General features: G+C 37.0%; 2 protein-coding genes, 1 long non-coding RNA gene and 1 pseudogene across 5 annotated transcripts in view; 2 read left to right on the forward strand and 2 right to left on the reverse strand.

Moving 5' to 3' along the window:
• The window catches only part of LOC139114422 (TNF receptor-associated factor 2-like), an 82673-nt gene extending 70016 nt beyond the window's left edge, over positions 1–12657 (forward strand). For 2 of the 3 annotated variants that reach the window (XM_070676146.1, XM_070676148.1), the window contains exons 6-8: positions 6054–6125; positions 7250–7336; positions 8620–12657. In XM_070676146.1, coding sequence (XP_070532247.1) covers positions 6054–6125; positions 7250–7336; positions 8620–8991 — 531 coding nt within the window. In that variant the 3' untranslated portion in view covers positions 8992–12657. The remainder of the gene's footprint in view (positions 1–6053; positions 6126–7249; positions 7337–8619) is intronic. The other variant, XR_011547868.1, reaches the window with a different exon arrangement.
• LOC139114423 (uncharacterized) overlaps positions 1–13815 on the reverse strand; it is a 103723-nt gene that overhangs the window by 24851 nt on the left and 65057 nt on the right. The window lies entirely within an intron of this gene.
• Positions 1607–3457, reverse strand: LOC139114419 (uncharacterized). The gene is made up of 2 exons (XR_011547866.1): positions 2190–3457; positions 1607–1795 (listed from the first exon to the last, which is right to left on the reverse strand). It is a non-coding gene; the product is annotated as an uncharacterized lncRNA (long non-coding RNA).
• Positions 9018–9632, forward strand: LOC139113959 (TNF receptor-associated factor 3 pseudogene; annotated as a pseudogene).

A 13815-nucleotide genomic window follows, 5' to 3' on the forward strand; every position in this document is an offset into this window, starting at 1 on the left:
GGAAAATCCATTAAAAACAGTTAAAAGTGACTTAAAATGATCACTTGGAATACATTTAATTTACAGATGCCAGGTTGTGTATTTCACATGCACTCAGGTCAGTAGGGAAGTGCGTCATTACTATTTTGGACTGTTAATTCTTATTTCTGAATTATTTAACTTTTTTTCCACATTGAACTATCTTTAGGCAGTTTATACTGTAGCTTAGAATTTTTTTGATTGATGTATTTAATCATCTTTTGGGTTCTTTGGGTCCATATCCCACCTCATGCCCCTACATCATCAACTATTTACCAACAACTCCATGCCAACAACCAATTACCTGACCTGGCCACACATTAGAGAAGGTACAGCGTCATTGACGGTATTTTTTACTTTATATTTTTACTTGAAAATATACTACCGATATTTGGTTACTATAGGGTGATCAGTAAAATTTGAATTCAGTGCACTACCTACCAAGTTTACATCATGACAATGGAATGCAATGGTAGTCTCCAGACCCTCATGGCTTCCCCTCTCTCTATGTCCGTCCATACTGCCGGCAGGGCACTTTGCTTGATTATAACATTGCATCAACAAAGTGACAAGGCCTTACAGTGTAAAAGCAAGACGTGTGAAAGTGCAGACCAGTACAAATAGCTGAGACGTTACATATGTGCAAGTGTAAACATGTCGTAAAATTGTATTACATGTAAATATACTGAAAAGGTTTGGCCATTTAAAGAAAATTCTTTGTTTGCCATCCTTGGATTTTTGAAAAACCTACCAGCCAGCCTGGGAAAAAAACAAACATAGAAAAAAAAAAACAAGTGTATTAACATAAGCTCAATTTTATTTTGGTATATATTAGCTCCGCTGTCAGCGACGCGGAGCTTATCAAATAGGTTGATTTTCCGTTGCGTCCGGCGTCGTCCGTCAACAATTGCCTTCTGCTCTGAAACCGCAAGTCCAATTGCTTTGAAATTTTATATTCAGTTCACTTTGGGTGACCTCACTAAAGTTTGTTCAAATCGTGGTGAAATTTGCATATTTGTATTTTTGGGGCATTTTGGGTGTTTTTGGTAAAAAAATCTTCTACTCTGAAACCCCTTGTCCGATTACTTTGAAATTTGATATGCAGCCCCTTACCGAAATTTTAGGGCCTCCTGCAAACTGTACTGCAAATTTGCCGCAAGCTTTGCAGTAAATTTGCAGCAAACTATTTGCTGCAAATATGCGGGTGGTTCATTTTTCAGATGCAAATTAGGTTTCTTGTGAACTTGCTGCAAATATGCAGCAAACTCCCTGCCGCAACGTTGCTGCAAACTCTTTGCAGCAAATTTGCGGCACAATCCTTGCAGCAAACTTGCGGCAAATTAATTTGAATGTTACTGAAAATTTGCCGCAAACCCCATACAGCAAATTATTTATTTGCGCTGACCATTGTTTCTCGTGAAACTGGTATTTCAGAGTTTAGTTGGATAAAACACATCTTGTGCTGTCCACAGTCGGCCAATATATAATATTATTTATCCAACTTAACTCTGAAATACCAGTTTCACGAGAAACAATGGTCAGCGCAAATAAAGTTATTATAAACAAAAAGATGACAGAGAAAAAAAGGTTAAATTCAATTGTGGTACAATTTATTTTATATGCCATGTTCATTTCATGCCACATAAGTGTCATGATCATGTCAAGATTTTCTTTTGACTTGAGAAGTTTCATGTAACATTTACATTACTGTCAAAGGCTGCGATTTGGCTTTCTGTTCTCTGAATTTCTTGTCCCTATAGTGTACCAGCAATGGATTCTGAAAAATATAAATCGTTCAGGGAAGAGTGTAAGTCTTTACCGTTTGACCAAACATTGTAAATTCATGAAAGAAATCGATAATTATTTGAAAATGAGACAAAATCAAGTTGAAAAATTGAAGCAGAAAATGCATAAATATTCATGATCGAAATTAAATTAATACTGATTAAAATGTCCGACAACGGACAACTCGCCGTATGTTGTTTACATACACGACGGCGACAATCTGCAAAAATCTCAGCACTTACTGTAAGTAACTGTTGTGAAACGAAAGTGCATTCAGTATGAATCAGTACTCAACGAAAATTTATCTTTAGGTAAAGATTGCAATACAACGATTACAGAACATAATTATAGCGATCGATGTACAGACGAACGGTACATTGACTTACATTTCTGAACGGCTCGCAGACGCTGGACGATTCCCGGTCCGGTTGCAGGTCTCACCGTGCTGTGTGTAAATACCGTACTCAGAAAATATAGTCGGCATCTTTACTGCCGCTCGCGTTCACAAATTTAGAACTCCGCCTGTCCCTGGTACTGTATACACGTTTTTGCAACTATGTGATATCATTTGGCTGGCGATTCCATAGAAAGATCACGAAATTGTCCACTAGAAAACTCCCTGCTCACAAGTACGCAGCCGACACTGGCCGATGGTATTAAAATCTAACTTCGCGCCGATCAAGCCTCATGACGATAACGGAAGTGCGATCTATAAATCATTACGCGATTGATAATGTAGTCCCGTTTTTAAATGCTGGAATTGACTCTACATCTGCACCAATCCGTTATATTTCATACTTAATATAGCATTTAATTTATTAGTTTAATGAAAATGGTTATTTTTATCATAGAAAGACTAAAAAGAGAGTAAAAATTCTTTCAGCACGAAGAATCAATATCAATGCGCGAACTGACCTTGATGAACCGTGACCGGAGAGTGTAAACATGTCGGCTGCTCGCAGCTGATACACAGTACGTGTTGGACGTTGGTGAAGCGGCGCTTTGAATTTTCGTAAAGCGACTCGGGATGGAGTGTAATCCTAAATCTCAAATTTGTGCTCGGCAATACAACTCTAACGCTGAAAACATGGACAAAAGCCTTTTACCTCGACCCATGTTATCAGAAGGCGAGATTTTGTCAGCGGCATCGATGGGAGAGACTGTAGCTGCAGTGCATTGTACGTACCGTATACATGTACTATATTGATGGGATGAATAGCTTGGAGCACAGCCACTACTCTGCTTGGAGGTAGTAGCGGAAACATTACTGTACAGATTTGCAGTAACAAAAGTCTACGACGTGTCCTTACAGACCATCATCAAACGCACATTTCGTTCGAAACTGTTTGCATTTTGGTATCATTCGCAGAAAATACAGGGTGTAACTTGCAAGACAGACAAGTCCCTGTTTCAAAAATTTGTTTCCCTTAAAATTCAGTTTTCGATCCAACCATAATTTACCCAACCAGATTGTCAAAGGGCACTTTTATTACATCATGTCACTACAGTATATACTATAGATGCACTCTATATCCATGCAATGCTTTCACCAGCATAACTGAAGCTGTTCATTATCTAGCATTACCAGTTATTATAATTTAAAAAGTGGATTGTCTGTTATGAAATAAAGGAACATAAAATATAAATGAAAGATCAATTTATGTTGCTTACACATGACTGGTCACGAAGTGCAACAGTACTCAGTGTGTAGTGTGTACTCCCTGGTAATGAAATAGTGGGAAATATGTCAATCATGTGTTGCTGCATATTTGCAGCAATAATCTGGTTTGCCGCAAATTTGCAGCAACTTTGTCGTTTACCGCAAATTTGCTGCAAACTGACTTAAGGGTTTGCAGGAGGGTCACATCTACCTGCAAACTTCTGCAACTCCTTCCTGCAAGCTATATGCTTGCTGCATATTTGCAGCAAACTTACGGCAAATTTGCAGTAGAAATAATTTTCGGTAAGGGGCTTACTTAGGGTGCCTTCAGTCAGATTTGTTCAAATCGTGGTGAAATTTGCATATTTGTATTTTTAAGGCAATATTTGTCATTTTTTGTAAAAAAATCTTTAAAAGTCTTCTTCTTCAAATTACCCGTAAGATAGCTTTGATATTTGGTACATATGTCCCTAGGGATGATCTATTTCAGATTTGTTCAAATTGTGCAGAAATATGCTAAATTTGCATTTTTAAGGCAATTTTTGCCATTTTTGGTCAAAAAATGTATTTCTCAAAAAGTACTCATCTGATAGTTTTGAAATTTGGTATACAGGTTTGTATTGATGAACTAAGTAATATATATTGAATTTCTGATGAAATCTGTAATTTTGTATTTTTGGGGCAATTTTTGCCATTTTTGGTCAAAAAATGTGTATTTCCAAAACTACTCATCTGATATCTTTGCAATTTGGTATACAGGTTCCTACAGATGATTTAAATGATATTTATTGAAATTATGATGAAATCTGCATTAGTGTATTTTTGGGGCAATTTTTGCCATTTTTCGTAAAAAATGTGTATTTTCAAAACTACTCATCTGATAGCTTTGCAATATAATATACAGGTTCCTACAGATGAACAGAATGATATTTATTGAAATTATTATGAAAATTGCAATTTTGTAAGTTTTGGGCGATTTTGCCATTTTTGGTCAAAAAATGTGTTTCGCAAAAAGTACAGGTCTGATAGCTTTGAAATTTGGTAAACAGGTTTCTACAGATGAGCTAAGTAATATACATTGTATTTCTGATGAAATCTGTAATTTTGTCTTTTTAAGGCAATTTTTGCCATTTTTGGTCAAAAAATGTGTATTTCCAAAACTACTCATCTGATAGCTTTGAAATTTGGTATACAGGTTTCTATAGATGAACTAAATAATATTTTCGAAATTATGATGAAATCTGCAATTTTGTATTTCGGGGGCAATTTTTTCCATTTTTGGTCAAAAAATGTGTTTCTCAAAAAGTACTGGTCTAACAGCTTTGAAATTTGGTATACAGGTTTCTATAGATGAACTAATTTGATCTTTGAAATTATGATGAAATCTGCGATTTTTATTTTTTGGGGCAATTGTTGCCATATTTGGTAAGAAAATTTTATTCTCAAAAAACTACCCATCAGATAGCATTTGTTGACTTGTGTATCCTCCATAAGGTGTTTCAGGACTACACAGTTTTTGTACCAGTGGCTTTTGAGAAAAGTAACTATACAAGAAAAAAGTCAATATCAAATTTAAATTCTATGACCTTTTTACAGTTATATCCTGTTTATTATAAATGATCCATAAGATGTACTAGGGACAGCCTTTATCATTTTCATGACATGAAATACTTTCGTGTCCTCACTTTGCTATTATGCATCTATGATTGTTTGTAGCAGGACTAATGAGGTATTGCTTAAATAGGAAACTAGCATCATTATTGTCTTCATATTTAGAATTTGAGATAAAATATATTGGAGTTGAAACAGTAAACTGGCAGAATTATCTTATCAGGTCATTGGGGCAGGCTCTCTGTATGGAATAGCACCCTCATTAGTTGTGAAACTATAACTGTCAAACTCGCACTTGTGTGAATAAATAGCAAAAAACATTTTTCACTTTGCAAATAGCAAACAATTTTTCCAAAGATTTATCTAGATCAAACTTAACAGTGTTGTATTTTAGCCACAGAATCATATGATAAAGGAGTATTCAATACAAAAATAGCAACTTTCAACATTCTGTATGTATCAATAATGCAAAAATGTGGATAAAATGTCAATGCAAAAATTACTGCCATTTGTTAATGTACTCTTTCCAAACGAAAATTGGATTTGCTGATTTTTTGTGTGTATTTTTGGATACCCCGTTATTTTTAAAAGTTTATTGAATGAATCTCTGTAATAGATGATAGCACAAAGGTAAAGTATGAACACTTTGTATGAATGGTAGCGTATAGTAGCTTGTCGATGGAAACCATCAGAAAAACTCACTGCAAGTACTTCCAACGATGTCTTCATTCCTTTATGCCTATAGACATAAACATACACGCTGGAAAATGTTGAAATACTAAATTTGATAATATGTCAACAGAGCCAGTGTGCATGTTTAACATTCGATGTTATTGTAAACAACTGAATTTTATTCTGGACTGAAGTAATAGACATAAACACTCACTTTGGTGCACACAACCTGTCTCACCTCTACATACCCATAGATTGATCAACTGATTTATTGAGACATGTTTTGTTCTTTGTGTTTTTTCACAAGGCTCATCTCTCAATATGCAGAAGGTTTCCTGTTGATTGTGAATTCTGCGGACTCAAAGTCATCCGTGAAAAGGTAAAGTCCACTTCCCAGTAATTCAATTAAGGTAGTATGCACCTCAAAAGTGAAAGACAAACATCTGTTCAAACTTTCCTCAATGAAACTATCAACTTATCAAGAATGAATATAAGGAGTCACTATGTAAATTTTGGTATTAGAGAAACAAAATACTGAATATATAACGATATTTGATATTCGATGTGGCTGCCTTTCCTGTGTTAACTCTATGGGGGGAAATTAAATTTTGAATTCTCTAAACAACTGGGACTGTGAAAATTGAACTCATACCAAGAGCTTTTAAATGAGCCCCTACAAGCAGTATACCAGAAATGTACTGAAAACTATTAAGAGCTCAAATATCTGTTCTGGAGGTGCATTCTACCAGTACCTTAAATTAAGTCACTACCATGGACAAATCATCTCATGCAATATTCCAACTTCAAACTGTTTTGTTATAAACAGGATAGGATGCATCTATATTTCTGCTATCACATATTGTCTATGTCTAGAAACTGGTGAAAATCTAGAATTTGAGTGGATCACTGTGCAAACAAAGCCACATGCACAAACACTCATAAAAATAACTGAATTTCCAAAGAGCATTTGTACAAATGGGCATGTGGATTTTATTGTACCAGTATTCATGAATTTTGATTATTTATGCCATAATGTAACCCCTCCTGGACAGTGATGGACAAAAGAAAACTTTGCACAACATAATGTTCTCGGCTTTGCCTCATACATTATGTTGTGAAAAGTTTGGTTGAGTCCATTATCTGGAAAGGAGTACATTATTGCGATTATTTTACACTTTGGGCAATGCCAGGGAATTTGTAGATGTAGAAAACTTCTAGGGCCACAATACTGGATAATCGGATATATTATCAGAAATAATCTGGGGATGACTTCACAAAATTCTCTGGTATTGACAAAACTACAATATAATATTACTTCCTTTAGACCATAGACTAGTTTGTTATTTACACAATAATGTACCCCCTCCAAGACCGTAACGGATGAAAGCAAACTTTGTAAACATAATGTATGAGGCAAAGCCTCATACAATATAGCATGCAAAGTTTCCTTGAGTCCATTATTGGCTTGGAGGGCGCTCATTATCAATACTTTATCTTGTGTAGCTGCGGGAACATATTGATTTTGAAAATGGAGACTGTCCAAGAAAGAGGAAGCCCTGTAAATTCCATGATATTGGATGTAAGGTTTTGGTAAGTAGCTAGACTCATTTCTTGTAGCAGTAATCAATCAATCAATCAATCAGCAAGAGTTTATATAGCGCCAAAATCCAAAACAGAAGTTTTGCTCTGTGACGCTCAATGGTTAAGCCACACTGTATGCTTTGGTGAACATGTGAGTTTTCAGCTTTCTTTGAAAGTTTCTAAGTTTGTAGATTCTCTGATGTCAAGTGGTAGTGCATTCCATAGTTTAGGGCCAGCATGAGAGAAGGCACGGCCACCATAGGTTAAGCATTAATGAAACAGAAGAGGTACAAACACAAATTGTCTACAATTTCCTGCACACAAATCGACTTTTGCCATTGCTATTGAAGGAAACCCAACTTTTTGCAAAATTTAGCTCTGTCAAGTCTGTGAATCAGATGTGTATTGCATATGACTGTCTTGGTACATGTATGTTGCTAGTGTTCCATTTCTCTGTTGTCATCACTGAGAAGATACAGAATGTCTGGCTTACAGTTTGAACAAAGGGAATGATGAAATGTCAGCATATCAGTATCATAAAATGATGATAAATTTGTATCACAACATCAAGCAGAAGCTATTAAGGTAGTATATGCCTCGAAACTGGAAGACTGTAAACATTTGCTCAAACTTTGCTTGATGAAACTTTCAACCATTCTCATACCGAGTCATAAACAAAATCAAGGGTCACCATGCAGAGTTCGGTACCAGGCCAACAAAATACCCAACATTTATGGATATTTTCAAATTCAAAATGGCTGCCATCCCTGTTTTAACGCTATGGATAGAAATGAAATTTTTAGTTTTCCAAAAACAAAGGCTGTGGAAATTACACCGAGAGCTTTAAAATGAGCCCCACGAGTGGTACACCAGAAAAGCACTGAAAACATTTGAGAGCCTGAATATCTTTCCTCAAGGCGCATTCTACCTTGATCAATTATGCTTACTGTTATTGTAATATTAATAAACACAAAAGATCTGATCATTGCAGCTCTTTTGTCAAGAATTCATAGTGAAAGGAAAATGATAGAGCTTGCCGGCAGATGTCTTTTCTTTGGCCTCCACTTTGACCTTCAGAGGGTGCATTCTGCTGGCTATGAGTAGGAATATTCTCCCATTGATAATGAGTTTATAAGCCCATTGATAATGAGTTTATAAGCCTTACAAATTTTAAAAATTATAAACTTTGCAATAGTCTATACAAATATATCAGGCATGCAGCATTACCTGATTTTAACATAGCACTGTGCTCGTTTCCACTAAGCAGAATCTTCACTTCTTCTGTGACACAGGTTGAGGTTGGCGAGGAAGCTAACCACAGTGCCCAAGCTTTTGAAGAGCATATGGACCTGCTCCTGCAAGGTGCTCTCAAGCTCAAGCAATTCAGAGAGTATCTTGAACAACGTGCAGTACAGTATCGTCAGCTTACTGTCTCCGTTGAAGATCATGAGGGGATTTTGAACAACTTGCACCTTCATTTGGGCCGTCTGGAAAATGACGTAAGAAACATCCGATCTGAGACAAGATCCGAGTTTGCTGAGGGAGATACCCAGACACTGACTCAGATGGTGGAAAAAATGGGCAGAACATCGGTGAGTTGCAAAGTAAGAGCGGCGTTTTGGAAACAAAAGTGTCAACCTATGAGGGAATCATCGCTGTCCTGAATGGAGAGGTAGAACAAAACGCAGACATGGTTCAGAAAATGAAACGAGACGAGCAGAAACTCCGGGACACACTGAGTGCCGTTGAGAAGAAGACTAAAGCCCAGGATCGCATCATCGCCCTGAAGGATGTCACGTTAGCTGAGCAGGATTTGCGTATTCAGTCGCTGGAGATGGCAAGCTATGATGGGATCCTGACTTGGAAGATATCGGAATTTGGGAGAAAGAGGCGTGATGCGATTTCAGGTCGAACTCTGTCCCTCTACTCTCCATACTTCTTCTCCAGTCAGTTTGGATACAAGATGTGCGCACGCATCTATCTCAATGGCGATGGAATGGGAAAAGGAAATCACGTATCCCTATTCTTCGTCGTCATGAAGGGAGAAAATGATGCAATTCTAAGATGGCCATTCAAGCAGAAAGTCACCTTCATGTGGATCGATCAGAGCAACCGGGAACACATGATTGACGCGTTCCGGCCAGATCCAAACTCCTCATCTTTCAAGCGACCGACAGGTGACATGAACATCGCTAGTGGCTGTCCTCTGTTTATGCCACTCACAATGTTAGATGATGGAAAACACGCTTACGTGAAGGACGACACTGCATTTTTACGCATAACTATTGACACTAGTGACATATAAGTAGGCGGTAAAGTGAACAAACTAATTAAACTTAAGAAACTAGTTATGAACACAAAAGCAAAAATTGAATTTGAAAATTAACGTGTTCTGTGGGACATACATAACCACATTAATGTGGTAAAACGAACAGGTACTGTCTTACTTGCAGTAAGGTATATGTACTGTGCAAGTGAATTTAATGGGGCCTATAAGCCCATTTGGCTTTGCAAATCACAATAGTAAATAATTACTATTAATACTATTGAGTGTATTTTGGTATGTGATATGTGTACATGTACCTGTGTGCGTACATGATATCATATTTGAACTCAGAAGTATGGGTCTATCTGATGTACAGTAGGTTTCTAATGCAGGCAACTTTGTAAGGCATGAGCAAGTGACCATAACCAATTTTACAATGTGTAATATCATTGCCTCTTTTGAAATGGACAATTGAGCAGATTGCTGGCCATTAATGAGCAAAAGTTGCAGAAACATGCCATGGCAGTCTACTCCAGTTCCATTTCATCAGATTTTTGTATAAAATTTACCATACGTAAGGGCTATTATACGACCAGTTATACAACAAGCATTTCAAAACGGAGAAAGATCATCCACAGCGATATGATTTAATATTTGCAATTAGGTGTTCAATAGCGAACTACAAGAGTAAAATACTGTGGATTGATACATTTTTGGCAACATGACATTCATGCCAAAATCTCTATAGGTACATGGATCACTGGCAATGATTTACAACACAACATTGTTCCAGACAGTTTAGTACATTTTAGGTGATGTAAACGATAGGTATTAAGACTGTCTATATTTCAGTCAAACATTTCAAGTAAACATTTATCCCTCCCTCTCGCATCACAGTACTTTTAGAGCTTTGTAGGAGGCTACTGTGATCAAATGCTTTATTAAAACATATACATGTGTACCATTCCAATTATGATATTAACAGTACCTGTATATACCATCAAATCAATGGTCATAAATGTAAGCTTACACAAAGTCTATAGAAATAGTGTAGCCACAACTTAGAATTTCAGTGCATCCAGGAATGACAGTTTGTGAACGTTAAGATTACTTGAAAATTTGTCAAGGGGGTCTATGCAGAATAATTGTCATAGTGAGAAATTTACTTCATCTTCAGCCAAAAGATGAAGTAAGAAATATAACTTGATGGAAATGACAGACAATCCATTCAAGATCTACAAGGACAGGCATTTTTTCTCGCTAGGCTGTGCCCAACATAGCACCATTCAGAATTGTAAGGATTGTTGTAAGATACTGAATAACTGTACATGTATGTCTGTACATGCAGCTCATTGTGAGGAGTTACGCAGAGGACTTTTATTTCAAGTGTAGAGTAGCTTGTTGTCTCTCCTTAAGATAGATATCAATAATTTGATTTTGTGTGCCCAAAATTCTCATGGCTTTATACAAAACATGGCTCTCAGCAGCATTTTACTTATCAATGGCTCTATAGTGTTGTGTTTGCATGTTTTTTTTTTGCAGCGAGTAGATTACCAACAGCAGTTACAGAAATATGCATGCCAACGCAACTGCAAATCATTTTTTGAAACCAAACTTATATAAGTAAAGTATTACTAAGGTATTCAGTACAGTATTTTGATTTTCCCTCTATATCGAAGGAACTCGTTTCTTCCTACTGCACTGTTGCGTAGAAATAGGATGTTATAGTGTATTATTGCTCATGCACCAAAAAAAGCTGTAAGGAACACCCACTCCATAACAAGTACCATTTCAAGGCACTACACCCCATTATGCAGTGCATTCTGCAGCTGCATCTGCACATTCACAGATGAAGGTAGACTCCCCACAGTCGCTGTGCCTTGTTTTGTGCGCGCCCACGTTGGGACTGCATTCGAAGGCTACGCGCTGCCAGACACAGCGACTGTCCGTTTTTGCAAGGGTATGAATAGTCATTAGGGTTGTGACTTCAAAAGAAACACCTATCTAACTGGGCGGAGAAATATATACTAGCAGCTAGTAAACCTCTATACGCGGTATGGTTTTATTTTTCATTTTCAATTTTATTTGGCTATGGTACTTGTCATTTTTTATTTGATTTACGGATGTGTGGTGTTCTATAAAGTACCCGGATCAGGCAGAAATCCGACCGGTCGCTTGCAAGAACGTCCAGACCCTGGGATTCGCGTCGCGTCTCTGAAGGGCGCGCGCGTGTTCCAACAGCATGAACAGGGAAGAACGCGAATCGCAGGGTCTCAGCCAGACTAAGATGAAGGGTGTGAAGGGACCCATTGGATGATTGCCAGAATATGTCTTGCTCTCTTTGCATACAGTGCACAGGCTATCCAAAAGATCATCCAAGATGGTGTTCCATTTTGGGCAATAAATTGGAAGAAAAATCATTGACATTGTACAAAATCAGTCAACACTCTGCCCATTTGATGCGCCAGTCACAAATGTGAGATGTATAATGATAATGTTATTAAAAAACACTGCAAGGGTAGACTCGGCCATTGGTGTCTTGATACTTAAGTGAGTGGCCTAACAGATGTTCATTCCATATTGAATATTGTATCTCAGGTTGAGAAATGTCTACGGGTCAAGCTCTATGTAAGTTAGTCTGTGAAGCAGAAATGCTTAGCAGACCTATGCATGGCATTATATTCTGGTCTATACTCATTTACAGTGTCCTTTCCTTTTGACCCGTCCATCTATTTTTTCACTGCAAAAAGATTTATTTGTGAAACAAAAACACCCATATGATGTGGACCACTGGACCTCTTGTTTTCAAGTAAACTAGCATTCATCACTAACTGTTAATCATCACAGATGAATGGGATAGACACCTTTAGGTTGGTTATGATGTACCCATATGTATTGTGTACATGGTTTCTGTGTATTGTGTTTATTTAATCATTTTTACAGCCATGTTCTGATTTCACAGAAATTTCTCACCAGCAAATCTAACATAGATCAAGATTACATAATTATGTATCAGTTTGTTTCATTTATTATGATTAAAGATGACTATATTTTCAACACCTTATGTTAACATACATGTTCATATCAGTTTTCAGCATCATAGCACAATAGAGTATGGCTGCTTTGTTTCCAACTTGTATATTTTTGAAAACTGTCAGTAAGGTAAAATTTCAATATGTATTTTTTAGATTTTTCCATATTTTCTGTTAAAAATTTCATCAAACTGTATGTCAAATAACTTCTGCGGGCTCAAGAATTGACAAAAGTTTGTTGTTTTGAGCAAACAATATATTTTTAGCATCAGTTTTAGTCAGAAAATATGAGTTTTTCAGAAAAAAGTGGTGTATTTATAAGCAATAAAGCACACTCAGCGATGGTACACCACGAGATTTTGACCAGCACACGACATATAATGCAGAGCAATAGCGAGTGCATATATGAAGTGAAATGGTCAAAATCGAATGGTATACCGTCGCTAGGTGTGATTTATTGCTACATCATAACAATATATTGAAATTCTATTGTGCAACCTCATAAATGGATTATTGCTCAAGCTGAGAGCACAAGGGTATGCCAGCCCTGGTATATCACCAATATACCACAGTTCTTTTCGCGTCTCGACCAATCAAATTGCTGTATTTGCACCATCAATATACTGGTATGATATAATATTTGATATTATAGGTGACAAAAATTGACTTTGACGCTCAAAGGGGTAATAAACTTTACTGAGGCTGTGTTCACAAATAATGGTAAGGGGGCTGGAGGAATTGCAATAGATATCGGGGTTTTTTTCAGACCTCCCCCCCCCCCCCCCCCCCCCAATAATACAAATAATAATTTTTCAAGTGTCCCCATACAGCTACATATTTATTAGGGATGCATGCACAGTAAAATTAACCTGTAATGCATAGTTCTGCTCGCAGATGTTCCACACCACCTGTTATCAGCAGTTTGTAGAGCCATACTCCTAAGGCAAGTTCCTAGATTGAACTCATTTTTAAATGTTTCAATGGACTTTGACTTCATTTTTAGCTCACATTTGGTTATATCAATGTGAGTTTATCGTATAAGCTGAAGTCGATGGCGTCTGTATGTATGTGTGTATGTTGTATGTATGTATGTATGTATGTATGTACGTACAGTATGTCCGTCAACATCAAAAACATGCAAACCATGGCACGTTTCAGCTTGGTATTTGGTGTGTGGATGCATCCTTGGC

The sequence above is a fragment of the Ptychodera flava genome, chromosome 16 (assembly GCF_041260155.1).
Source record: "Ptychodera flava strain L36383 chromosome 16, AS_Pfla_20210202, whole genome shotgun sequence".
NCBI classification, from domain to species: Eukaryota; Metazoa; Hemichordata; class Enteropneusta; family Ptychoderidae; genus Ptychodera; species Ptychodera flava.